At 41.1% G+C, this 14,018-nt stretch overlaps 1 protein-coding gene across 1 annotated transcript in view; it reads left to right on the forward strand.

Annotated features, from left to right (window-relative positions):
• GLP2R (glucagon like peptide 2 receptor) overlaps nt 1-14,018 on the forward strand; it is a 98,077-nt gene that overhangs the window by 39,316 nt on the left and 44,743 nt on the right. The window contains exon 2 of the mRNA XM_075177972.1: nt 3,157-3,253. Coding sequence (XP_075034073.1) covers nt 3,157-3,253 — 97 coding nt within the window. The remainder of the gene's footprint in view (nt 1-3,156; nt 3,254-14,018) is intronic.

A 14,018-nucleotide genomic window follows, 5' to 3' on the forward strand; every position in this document is an offset into this window, starting at 1 on the left:
ATTCTGAAATACACCCTCTCAAAATCTTAAATTTTCCAGACAGAGATGTCTAGGGATAATTAAGGATAAATGCAGGATATTTGTGATCATATTATAGCGTTTTACATAAAAGTGTTTTAGTTGTCATAAAAATGTGGTTAACACTGTAACCCATTAATAATGTTTCTCTGCTCTGTCACTGAGGAAATAGTACAGTGTTGCAGATGATTAATCATTGAAAGAGACTTGGCAGCAGCGGATCGGGTCAGGGTCATGTCTGGTCTCAGGCCCAGCAATGTGGTTGGTGAAACCTGTCACTACGTCACTGTTTAGTCTTTCTAGTCATTCTGGAACGGTTTCATTTGCTGAGCTGTCTCCTGAATGGTATTGCTTTATTGTTTTGTCCCACATCATTGAAAGTCTGAGATTATTTCTCTTGTGGTCTAGTATTGAATCAAACCCTTGTGCATTACAGCATTGTGTGTATGTTCTAGGATGAATAACTTATATCTGCCTTGTCCGGCCGCTTTAAGGGAACACCTTTTGAGAGTTTGTATCTCCCATACCTCCCAGCCGTCCAGATTTAGGCTGGACAGTTCCGATTTGACGGCTGTCCCGTCATCCTGATCAACTGTGTGCGGCGGGTGCAGGGGCTGGCTGGGCTGGGAGGCAAGGGGGAATCTTCCCACCCCAGGCTGATCCCATAATGACCTTCCTTGGGCTGGGTCACTGGGCTACCTGCATTTTTCTTCCTTTAAAATGTTCCTAATAGTCTGCTGAGCCGAGTCTGGCCACCACCCCCCACCACACGCAGGGCTAAAATTTGCCAACCAGCACTTGCGTGGTGGGAAAGTTGGGAATTACCGTATATACTCGTGTATAAGCCGACTTTTTCAGCACATTTTTTTCTCGGCTTTTACACAGGTGAACTTACCTGTTGTCCGGTCCCTCAGCTCTTAACTTCCACTGACAGGAAGTTCGGCATTTGGAACGCAAACTTCCTGTCAGTGGAGGTAAGTAAAAGGCTGAAATCTTTCTCTTATAATGTGCATAACATACAGTGCAGTAGCTGCTGCATTTCCCATCCTAGGCTTATACTCGAGTCAATAAGTTTTTCCAGTTTTTTGTGGTAAAATTAGGTGCCTCAGCTTATATTCGTGTCGGCTTATACTCGAGTATATACGGTATTCTGTTTACTGCTGCCGTATATGGCAGAGCAGCGGTGAACATTTCTGCTCATTGCATTGAAGGGGTCTGGAGGGGAGGAGAGGAAAGAATCAGACAGCCCAGAATTTCATAAGTAGTTAGCACACCAGTGGGGGTGCCAAATGTTCCATGAGAAGGAAACAGATTGTTTGTGTTCATAGCTGTTACATGACATGAAGGATTTTTCTTTCAGTATCACTCCAATTGTTTGTTGAACTGCTCTATTAAATTCCACCATCAGGCAACTTTAATGAATTGGTTTGTACAATAATTCTTGCAACTTTTACTGAATGTGTTTTTTTTTATATCCTATTGGCTTCCTTTTGTTTTTCATCAAATCCTTTATATCATAAATGATAGTTATTTATTTTTCATGCTCTTGGAGAAGAAGCAGTTCAGATATGCTCTATGCATTATGTACAATTATTCCTACAGAGCAAATTTGTGTCCTAGGATAAGGTCCATTTAACAAGCTGCGGTGGAACAGTGCAAACATTCTTTCTTCTTGTTTTATGACATTGTTATTATTAGACCTGATTCCACTGCAGCACTATTAGGTACATTTATCGTCATAGATAAATCAATGTAATTGAAACATGAAAATCCACACATGTGACACATATGTAGCCACTGTCCGTCTGTTGGGGGGTGAAGTTACATACTCTTGGATGCTTACCCATACTTGTCTACTCTCCCGGAATTTTGGGAAGCTCCAGAATTTCAGGGAGTCCTCCCAGACTCCCATAAGAGTAGACATCCTCCTGGACAGTGCCGTTAATTTGAACATTTCCTAGCATGGTGGGGCCATGGCAAAGGCGGCAAAGAACACACAGAAAAAAAAATTGAATTAATACTACCAGATAGCAATAAACACAATAATGATAAAACAGTTTTTCAAAAAATGTTTTATTTATTTTTCCCCATGAAATACATTTATTAGGAAGTTGCTACTGTCTACTATACATAAATAGACATTTTTACAGTTGCAGGCATGTTATAGCATGCATACGAGACTGTCATCACTAGTACTCAGCACTTAGACTAGCCCTGTAGCTGGAGCAAGAGATACGGCAGAAAAACAAGTATCTTTGAGGTTCCCAGAGCTGGATTCGCAGCTTGAGTTTGGCACGCCCTTACTGTAAATTGACTATGGACAAACGTCTCTGCCCCGCCCCATTCACCCCCCTGAAATCGTAGGCTGTGGTAAGTGTCCTTTGGTCAAAGACGGAGCGGACACAGCTGCATTTACTGGTATATGTCCCGGTTCTGGTCATGCGAAGAGTGATGTTTTTTCCAGGCACCAGAATAGACATTTAGTAGACACTATTGGTTCACTTCAGAGTTAATTTAATTTATCCCACATGATTCAGGGACATTGCTCAGGTAGATTCATGCAGGGGGTGTTAGATATGAAAACAACACAGTGCTGATCTCACCTGACTTTCAAGACTTAAGTAAAACATAAGAGCGGCTCTAATGGGCAATAATTTATGAGAGCAAAAGGAATTGAGGAAGTGTTGCAAAAGCATTAGTAGAAACTTTAATTTGCTGTTCATACTTAAGTCAGGACTACAAACTGGCAAAATAGCAAAATAGCATCTGCCTAGACGAGGATTAGAAAGCAGAATAGGACATGCCTTCAAGTTTAATTCATTTTAATGACCCTAATTATTCATATTTCTTGAATTATTTGTATGTATGAAATCTTTTGTATCAGGATTGAAAGTTTGTGTTGTGAGGCTTTGTAGCACGTAAGCTCCTTATCCCCTTCATGAACAGACTATATCGCCGTTCAGTGCTCCCATTCCTGGCTCCAGTTTCATCAGTCTCTACGCTGTCTCCATAACATATGCAAATGAAGTCACTGATTCACATCTGAGTAAAGGACTCCCACACTCAGAACGTGCGCTTTGGTTTGTCTTGTAAGAACACGCTCATTAATTCAGTGTAAACACTGCTGTCATCTTCTAGGTCAGCGGGGCTGTGCTGGAGGACATGCTGAAGAAGTGGACTCAATACAAACTGCAATGCTTGGAGAAACTGGAACAACAGAGGCCACTGGCAACTGGTAAGAGGCTGAACAGCTGTAAAAAGTCTCCGTATTCAGACAGATAAATATACAGTGTGTCAAGGCAAATGAAACTGACAGGGAAACACATTGAGGGCCTCATTTAGAGTCAGAAGCAAAGTCCGTTTCAGGTGCATCCTGCACATTTCCACTGACGGACATGCGCAGTAAGCAACAGTTCCCTGCAGTTCCGTCTGCTTTTCAGACGCAGTGTAAACTTGCGACAGCTTGCGTCTCAGTACAAGGGAGAGGGCGGAACACAGAGTTATGTAGACGTGACCATGAAAAATTTAGACACTATGGGCATCTACCCACAAAAACTACCTTAGTTGGATTAAGACGCAGGCGGAACACACATCAAAAAAGACAGAAAAGGTGCAGCAGGTATTAGGTGGCGCAAGTAGTTAGCTAGCTGCAGGAACTGGTCGCAGCTTGGTAGGGTATTACGAGTGGAACACAACTGGGGTTGCAAGCCACTCATAATACCCTACCAAGCTGCGACACACTCCCATTCCTGCTCTTTCATGTGCGTCTTAGACGCACATTGCGTCCGACTCTTAATGAAGCCCTGAATGAGTGCAATATCCAGTTGAAATGCTTAATAATATAATAGCAAACAAGAAGTTGACCATTTGTGTCAAATCACTTAACACTATAATACCTTGCTTTTAAGATGACACCTACATCAATAATAGAATAGTACAGCATATCTGAGACCTGGGGGTAGATTTACTAAACTGCGGGTTTGAAAAAGTGGAGATGTTGCCTATAGATTCTAGCTGTCATTTTGTAGAACGCACTAAATAAATGATAACTAGAATCTGATTGGTTGTTATAGGCAACATCTCCATTTTTTCAAACCGGCAGTTTAGTAAATATACCCCCTGAGGTTCATCTCAGTATCTCCCCACTCGTTTTATCTTTGTGGGCTTCATGAGGGGAACTTCCACTTCATCAGGGCAACTTGCGCATGCTCAGCAAAGTTTCTCACGCCAATGAACACAACTGCATGCAGTTCATGTCCGATGCAAGTGACACTTATGATAGCCTACGACTGGGCGGAACGAGGGAGGGAAGGGCAGACTAATGTAGGCCACATACACTAAGGGCGTGTCGGGGGCGTTCCAACACAGATGCAGACAACTCATGTCCTGGGTTTTTCGGAAGTACACTTGGTTTCAGCTATATCACTTGCACCAGCTACAGGACAGGTGTAAGTGCCGATTGATAGTAATGACTAACATACTGATATACTTTTAAGAGGTTTTTTTTATTCTATAATCTACATTTTTTGTATGCATTCTGATGTGACCTTGTATTGCATATACTTGTGTGTATACTGTCTTTTGTTCTTTCTACATACGGCAAATAATGTTTAGGGAGAGCGCACTTGCCGTGTGCAGACAGACAGAACAGGGTGCAGGATACTTACATGCATATTTGCAATATAAAGTCCCATCAGAATGCACGCAAAAACAAAATGATAAAAGAAATTTAAAACTATTAATACTATAATCATTAATAAAAATATATGCAAAAAAATTGGTTTTAAATTTTTTTTTTCCATGGAAGACATAGATAAGGATGTTTTTAATGCACACTTTTTTTCCATACTTACTTGCAAACACTGGCACACTGGAATGTATACGTGTAATCATCACTATCAGTGGGCACTTACACCTGCCCTGTAGTTGGTGCAAATGATACGGCTAAAACCCCCACATATCTTAGAGATGCCCAGAGCTTGATTCGGATGAATGTTCGCTCGTCCTCGCCATGCCCTGTACATTGCCTAGTTTAGTCCTCCCCTTCCCACCCCTGTTCCGTCCTTTATTTCGAGGGCAGTCGGAAAGTGGCATTTGCCTGCGAGCATGAATTGGATGCAGTTGCATTCACTGGCATAAAGTCCATTTCTGAGCATGCAAAGACCAATTTCACGCAAGGTCCTGCAGTTACGTCCAAAGATTAATCAGGCCCCCCAATGTGTGTATTGCTTCCAGTCGCTTGGCACATAAGTCATCCTGGAGCCTCGTCGGGAAGGAGCCATTCGGTGTGAAGGCGTCAGAGTAAGTCTTGTCGGGGTAGTCAGCATCATATGCATCATATGCTGACTACCACCGATCCAGTGTAAGGTAGCTCACAATATTACAGAAATGTAAGTGTAATTGCACTGTTCCAGATCCAAACGAAAATAACTTATGCAGATTCACCCATGTAATAAGAGCAGACCAGCACCATCTTCTGAGAAAAATCTTTCAGGTTACATTCAGTGAGTAATAAAGGTTACATATCACAGTTAGCCGTCACAATTAAGTCACATGATGATAATATATTGCTTTCTCTTTCTGAGTTCTGCCTGTGCTCTTCAGCTACGTATTGCTAACATCAGCCAAGGATGTATATTTGTGTTGATCTGAGTTAGGACACTTGAGCTTAACTTTCTGCATTGCCGTTGTTTCCAGAGAGCAGCTTTATTTTGTATCTCGGAGCACCAGGAAAAAGCCACTCAACCTAATTATCTAGAGTCATGGCTGAAAAGGAAATAAAAGCCAGAAAGATAAAGCATTGTATATAATAAGATTTGCAGGAGGGCACGGATCTAATCAGCTAAAGTCATCTGAATATGGACACCCTTTTTAAAGAATATAAAAATATCTATATAATGTAAATAAAACTGAATACTCTGTTATAATCACCACTGGCACCTGGTTCAAGTGGGAGGTGTACAGTAAAATAGGAAAAAAGAAATTCATTTGAAAGCTATTTTGCCTGGCAAAACTCCCAGAGATTTAAAGACTTGTTTTTCTTTCCCTGACAAATCACCCAGATACTGAAGATAAAAATTATGGAAAGAATATGATTTAAGAGTAAAATAACACTCTATGAGACTTCAGGTTAACTAGTAATCATTTTAAAGGGGAACTTCAATAAAAACTTTTAATTAGGCATCCACTAATATCAAAGAACGCAAAGGATTAGGGGTAATGACCGGGATTCTTCCCCAGGTGCTATGGCTGGAATTCTGCCACAGTGGATATGGCTGCAAACATTCCGCAGCATTGGACAGTCAGAGCTACAAATCATACAACATACAATCACACATAAAAACAGAACAAGTATAGATGAGGTTGATGAAGGAGGTGCAGACGTGAGACAAAGGGTACAGAGGGTCCTGCTCAGTCTAGAGGCAGAGGGCAAGGCTGAGATCACAGGAGTTAGTGGGACACAGAGTGAATATGGGACCGGTGTAGGGTGAACCTGCAGAGGGAGTAGTAACAGGTGGTGGTATGTGAAGAGGTGCGGTTTGAGATAGTGTTTGAAGGATTGAAAATTGTGGGAGAGTCTGGTCAGATGGGGTTGGGAGTTCCATAGGTAGGGAGCAGCACAAGCCTTGAAGAGTGAGTGAGAGGTGTTTACCAGAGAGCAGGAGAGGCGTATGTCACAGAGTGTGAGAGGAAGTGTTTCTGGTGATGAGGTCAGAAATGTATGAGGGGAGGAGTTGATGAGGACTTTGAAGATGAAAGGAAGCAGCTTTAATTTAATTGAATTTAATTGATCTTGGGTTCCAGTTTCATCACTCTTGGCCACTTGATTGTGGAACATAGCTCAAGCAGGAAGCCTAGATTTCCCCAATTACAGGAAACCCCCAGTGCAGGTAAATGTCACCTTCCCTCAGCATTGATAAATGAAATGTAAGTTGCATTTCAGCTGCTATTAGAACTATTTCATACTGAATGTAACAATGTTGACAGTAGGGGATACTTGATATAAACTTAACTGGTTGAAAATAAATAAATTAAGTAGAATTGAAAAAAAAAAAAAAAATTGAAAAAAGTGAACTTTCTATAAATAATACCTTTGATTTCCAGGCTATATAATTGTATCATTCATTATGGAAATGTATATTTTTTGTTCCTAATTTTGTCTGCTTTTCACTATAGTAACCAAAGAACACATCTGCCTGCCACAAAAATAATGTGATATTTACTAGTATACACAAAATAGTTTAAAAGAATTCTCTGCAATTCTCCAAAAAGGTCAAATGTAGTCTGGTCACAAAGGTATAAAATACCAATGGAAGGGGTACTGATATGATGCAAAGACCAATCATCTGACATAACTCATAGCATCCATTAAGACAAGGGCAAAACAGAAAATCGACGGGCCACACTGCAAAATTTGCGTTCAGGCCCTGTAATGTCTTTCTAACCCCCCAAGACTCCCCTATATGCTCCGATTATAGTGGGGCCTCTTCTGATCATGTGTGACTATGCCCATTCACGCCCACTGCCCATATGCCGGACTGCCGTGATACCTGAGCAGGCTTACGCTCTGTTCTATTGGGAGCAGAGCAAGGGCAGCAGTGGGGAGCGGGGGTGTCAGGAGGGTAAACGGGGTCTCTGAGGCAGGGCTGACCTGGCATTGCCGGGACCTCCCGCACTTCCTAGGGTTGGGTACGGTCTGTCGACAATTAATCTGTTGACAGTCAGACTGTCCACGACCTTAGCACTGAGGACATGTGGGAAAACCCTCTCTTATAAATGGACCTAGCGGCTGTAATGAAATCATTACATGGCGGGAGCTCTTCATGATAAGACCTAGTTTGTGGCGGTCCAAATACTTTTTTTTATTTTGCCATGCACTGATCCTGTAGAATATTTGGGGGGTTTTTTTTTTTCAAAGCTGCGGGACCGAAGGTGTGTTTTTTTTATTTTTTTGTTATTTTATGGACATGACAAGCTGCCAGATCCAAAGACATCATTTTATTTTTATGGACATGGCTTTTATTTAGGTTGCAAGTATGGATTACAGATGAAGAACCTGGATGTTGGTGAGTATACAGGGGTGTTTTTTATTTATTTTAAAAAAGGTTATTTTACAAACGAAGGGTCCAAGCGGGCCCTGGGTGCTAGGGCATGCTGACACTTGTGGTTCCCCAAGTACTACAAGGAACAGCAGGCCCAAAAAGGGAATGGCAGCCTGGGCTTGCTGTGATCTATAGTGCAGCAGGGTCAAAATGGTGTTTTTAACATAAAATATGTTTTATTACCCCTCACCAATCTCCCTGGGGTGTGGGGAGAGCCCTAGTCTTTTCAGCATAGGGCTGGGTAACCCTAGAGGGGGGTGCTTTATATTTTGGCAGACCCTATCTCTCTAGTGACCAGTCTGGGACTGGTTGTCATTATGGCAGAGGGACCCCACACTGCAGGTTCCCCTGCTATAATGCCACCAGCCCCGGCTGGCAAAGCCTACTAGCCTAGTGCTGGTACTAATAAAATCGGGGGGACCCCATGCTTTTTGCCCCCCCCCCCCCCCCCGATTTTGCTAGTACCAGTACCATTGGTAGTGCCATATGTACTGTGCTGTGCCGGCGGCTGTATTGTGCCGGCGAGTCCGGCAGTTGTATTGCCGGTGGGTCCGTTGTCTGGTGGTGACATTTCCATTTAAATGTCGACATTGTGACTGTCAACTTTACTACCTATTGACAGTCACAAGTTCGTGATTTTAACCATGAAGACACACAGAGCCTGTTCAGGTTTAGCGTTCACAGATTGTCTATATCACACCCCCAGGCCCGTAGCCAGCGCACCCACTATATTTACGCAACTGCATTAAGATATTACTTTTCAGCAGTAGAGCTTAGTGAGACAAATCAGTTGCTATGGCTTCCAGCACATTAGTGGCCTATACACTATTCAACTAGTCCCAGTTATACTATAATTTGAAGACATCCCTGGTCTCCGCACTTACACACTATACTACAATATGTATATATGCAGCCTAGTCTTATTAATATCTTTTTTTTCCATTTGAGATATTAAATAATGACCAAATTGGAAATGTATTATTTTGCTGTATTGTAACCGTTATTGTGGGCTTATGTATTACACACAGAAAAGCTCTGTCTCTGGCTAAATCTGGTGAAAACACCAGACAATACTTCTCCCTATCTATTACACGGTCACCGCTTGTGACAGAATTGCTATCGCCAAAGGCAGCCCCCACCGGAGAAAGGTTCTGCTGGGTCTCGCCGTAGATATCTTCCTTATGCAAAGCATAGGGAAGCCTATTTAACGCGTTTCACTGTGGAACAGGTGCAGCCACAATCCTCCTTCTGCTATTGGCAACTGAGGATGACGATAGCAGAATATAATCAATAAAAACATGCCTTATTATTTTAATAAAACATTTTTTCACAAGTGAATTATTGTACAGTATACCTGGGTCACGCATGCGCACATCTCTGGAGACTGACTCAGGCAAGCGGTAAGTTAAGCTTTACCGCCGCCCGCGGCCAGTGTCGTTGGCAGCTGAGTATCACTCAGACAATATATTATTAATAAATTCTGACAATAGGAGCATACTTGCCAACTCTCCCGGAATGTCCGGGAGACTCCCGCAATTTGGATGAGTCTCACGGACTCCCGGGAGAGTGTGGCAATATCCCGAATTCTGCCCACTTCACTAGGAAGGGCCAAAATGACGCAATTCTGCAGGAATCGCAGCATTTGGCCCGCGCCCCTGATGTAAAATGATGCGTTTTCCGTCATTACGTCACGGGGCGGGTCCAAAATTTTGGAGCCCCGCCCCCCGCACGCCCACCTGCCCCAGGCAGGCTCCCAGACCCCAACTCCAGGAAGTTGGTAAGTATGCAATAGGAGGTTTTCAATCTCTGCCATGAGTGGCGGCAGAAAACCTTCCCTATCACGTGTTTTTAATAAATAGACCCTGTTACTCTTTACGTTTTGTGATGTTTCTCCTTTAAGTGTGAGAAATTCTGCCTTATACCAAAGATCCCTTGCATGACAGAATGCAAAGCAGATGCCACCTACTTTAAATAAAACAATCACATATGTTATCTATAAATGTTTATGTTGCAAGATTTTGTCATTTGCTATAATAGAAAATCAACCACTGTAAACTTCCATGTATTGTATTAATATTTCATGAATATATTTATATCATTCCCGTTGTAATGCATAAATATGCTGAGCATGCAAAACCCATTAGTTTTGGAATATTTTTCCGAATAGCTGCACACTTCAGTGCATGCACCATATAACTGAATGGACCTCATTTGAAGATGCGACTCATTGTTTTGCTTTGTCAACTGCTTTATTGGTGCTTGATAGATTCCATCCCATTTTTTTAAGAATGTAATAGTGTACAGTATAATTTTCAATAGTCACCTATCTGCATATCCTAAAACTGTGCTTTGCTAATTATAGAAACGTGATAATTACCATGTTTAAAGGTTTGTAAAGCCAAATATTTTTACCTACTGACTTCAGCCTTTGAAAACATTTTAAAATTTCTTTGCATCACTTTTAGTTTTCTGTCTAGGAAATAATTAAAATAATGATGTTGGTAATGCCTCACTGCTAATTTTCAGGAGCTCAGTTTCCAAAGGACACAACAAGATTATTTGGGGCTCTATAGAAAGATTTTGAAAGAACTTCCATGTGCATGAAAAACACAATTCTTCTGGCTTACCGAAGTCCCCTCTGCTGTTATAGCAGTCAATAGAAAGCAGCCTTCACTGTTAGCAAAACAGCCTTAATTTTGGTTACTATAATAGCCATGGACTGGTAACTAGAGGTAGCTTCAGTAAGCCGGGCGGGGATGAGACGTTTTCTGATGTTCTGCTGCTCATGCCATTGAACTGGCCTAAATAAATAATTTTTTCAGCTCCTGTCTCCAGGACTATTGGACTTGTTACAATAAATGTATCGTCTGGCAGAATCTCTAATTCACTAGAAGTGCTGCTATTGTGCCTTTCCTTCTTACTACCAGGGGTTTACCTGTTGCACTAATTATCACCTGCACCTGGTAGTTCCCTATTTGTACCTGCCTTTCTCTATTACCTGTGCTGGTCATTGTTGTTTTGTTGCTGTTCCTTATTGTTGTGTTCTCCTGCTTCTCCTGTGCTCTGGTCCTTCTACATGTTGCTGTTGCTGACATCTCTGCACTGGATTTCTTGCCACTCAGCCATTCTACCTGCATCTGCTGTATTCCTTTACTACCAGTTTTAAGCGTTACTCGGAAATCCCTGTTCAGTATCTACTATGCTCAGTTTGTACCATTTCATGTATTCTCTGATTTAAACCTATTTAATAAGCATCTTATGCTTTTATCATAATCTGGGCTCTATAGCAGTGATTTCCATTGAAGTGTGACAGTGAGGCCCTCTCTGCTGAGGGCCCCAAAAGCTGCTGCACCCCTCCTACCATGGTAGTCTCGCCCCTATCTGTTACTATTTCTTTCCAACTCCGGCACTGGAAGCTAGAATTTAACATATATCCTCTGCCTGCTGTCTGCCAGTCAGAGCCACAGAGTTGTTGGGACTTAGCAGATAATATATTTTCTATTTTATTAAAAAAATAAATGGTAACATTAAGATAGCAGGAAGGTTAAAAAATATTGTAATAAAAATAAATCTCTATTTAAATAGAAATCTGTCTTCAATAAAAAGTGTAATAACAAATAGTAACACAGTGCTCCTTCTTTATAATGCTGTTGTATTCTCAGTGTCAAATTACATGAAAATGTAATAACTCTTTCACACGTCTCCCTCTTGACAATGCTACCATTGGGATAATACCAGTTTTGGGGGTCTACTTATCATTGGAGATAGCATCCATTTTCGCAGGAGTTTTGGCTTTTTCCAATACATCAAAGTGTTACTGCCTGCGAAGTGTTTCTCCGGGTTTCTCCATGCACGAAGTATGGGGCAAAATATTTTTATTTTTTATACATTGTTTTAACTTTTTTTTTTTTTTTTTTTTTACTAATGGAACTGGAAGTACAAGTCAAGATTTACAGTTCCACTGCAAAGTCGGATCACGCAAAGATGGGTCATGCAAAGCCACATCATACATACGCAGAACTGGCTGGCGAAGTGTTAAGACTCAAGGAGGGAGACAGATGGAGGGAGACAGGCAGTCAGCATAAGGGGCCTGGACAGACAGAGGGGTCTGTCCGGGCCCCCTGGTCTATCCGAGCCCCTCACAGATATACCGGCCGTTAGCTCCTGATGGGGGCCATGATTATAACGCTGATAAGACAGCCCCGCCCAAGCTTACTGTATATCATACTTGCCAACTCCCCCGGAATGTCTGGGAAACTCCCGAAATCCGGGTAGGTCTCCTGGAACCCGGGAGAGCAGGCAATTCTCCCGCATCCTGTCCACTTCCTAGTGAAATGGGCAGGATGGGAGCCTTAATGACGTGATACGCATCGAATTGCGTCATTTTGGCCTCAACCCGGGTTGAAGATAGGTGACTATATGGATGTTGCCGCTAGGATAGTTTTAGCTTTAAAGAGTAAGAAAGACTGGACTGTTCCTTTAAATTCAGATGGAATCAGTTATTGCTGTTACAGTAATGTCTGGGTTTCTAACCTCTTGCTAGGAATTGAAATAAAGTAGGGAGTTCCACTGTGACGACAATTATTACTTCTGTCTGGTTCAGCAAAAAGATTAATATTGCTTGTTCCAACCATCAAAACTTTTGTTCCAAAAAATAACCATAAAAAGTAACTCATGGGGAACGTTTATGACTGTACTTTATTACATGATAGGATCATTTTATGACCAGTGCATATAATAACAACCAACAGTATCTAGCACATAAGACACAAAAGGATAATTCAGCCTGCAGATTGTAATAAGCATAACTGTAATAGACTTTATGTTTCCCATAACATTTGAATATTTACTAATATTACGATTAGTACTTAATAAACTAAAGTATTATTCATTTACCAGAGCTCCCCTTATCATTTTTTATTGTTGGGAACAAACCAGGTCAAGTCTCTAGCTTTGCACTATTATTGTACTAAGCGACTATTTTTCTTTCTCGCTGGGATCACCCCACCCAAAAAAAAGAGTTTGCTCAACCATGGTTAAAGATACAGGGCTTGATTCATTAAGAATCTTAACTTAAGAAACTTCTTATTTCAGTCTCCTGGACAAAACAATGTTACAATGCAAGGGGTGCAAATTAGTATTCTGTTTTGCACATAAGTTAAATATTGACTGTTTCTTCATGTAACACACAAATACTTAATAGCTTATTTATACACTGAAATTTAAAGTTGATATTTGTGTGCTACATGAAAAAACATTCAGTATTTAACTTATGTGCAAAGCAGAAAACTAATTTGCACCCCTTGCATTGTAACATGGTTTTGTCCAGGAGACTGAAATAAGAAATTTCTTAAGTTAAGATCATTAATGAATCAGGCCCACAGTACCCAAACTCGAATATGTCATTGGGATTATCCTGTAAAGACCAAGAAAAGTAATGTTTTAAAAAGATTAAAATATAGGGGACTCATGCTGAGTTTGAACGCATTTGCGCTCACTTAAGAAAACGCAATTACGTACAGGTCTGCACCAATAGCATCTGTCAGGATTATGTCACACATACATTAGATACACTTACACCTATGTTTCATCATCATCAGAACTCGCTCACATCAGCCTCTGCCCCATTGTTATAAAACATTTGTTTTAATAGCGAAATACAGATTCGCTATTACGTTTGAATAGAATGAAAAAAACTTCACAATTCACCTTCTCATGTACAAATAAAAAAAAAAATGAAAACATTCTAAAATACTGTGCACATTCAATGAAAAAAGCACCTATCAGCTTCAGTGGTGATTCGCAATCAGCCAATCAGAGCTTAAAGGTTAATTCCACACAAAACCTAAAAAATAGTTTTACATGTAAATAGATAAAATACAATTTCTAAATGTTACT

The sequence above is a fragment of the Mixophyes fleayi genome, chromosome 6 (genome assembly GCF_038048845.1).
Source record: "Mixophyes fleayi isolate aMixFle1 chromosome 6, aMixFle1.hap1, whole genome shotgun sequence".
NCBI lineage: Eukaryota > Metazoa > Chordata > Amphibia > Anura > Limnodynastidae > Mixophyes > Mixophyes fleayi.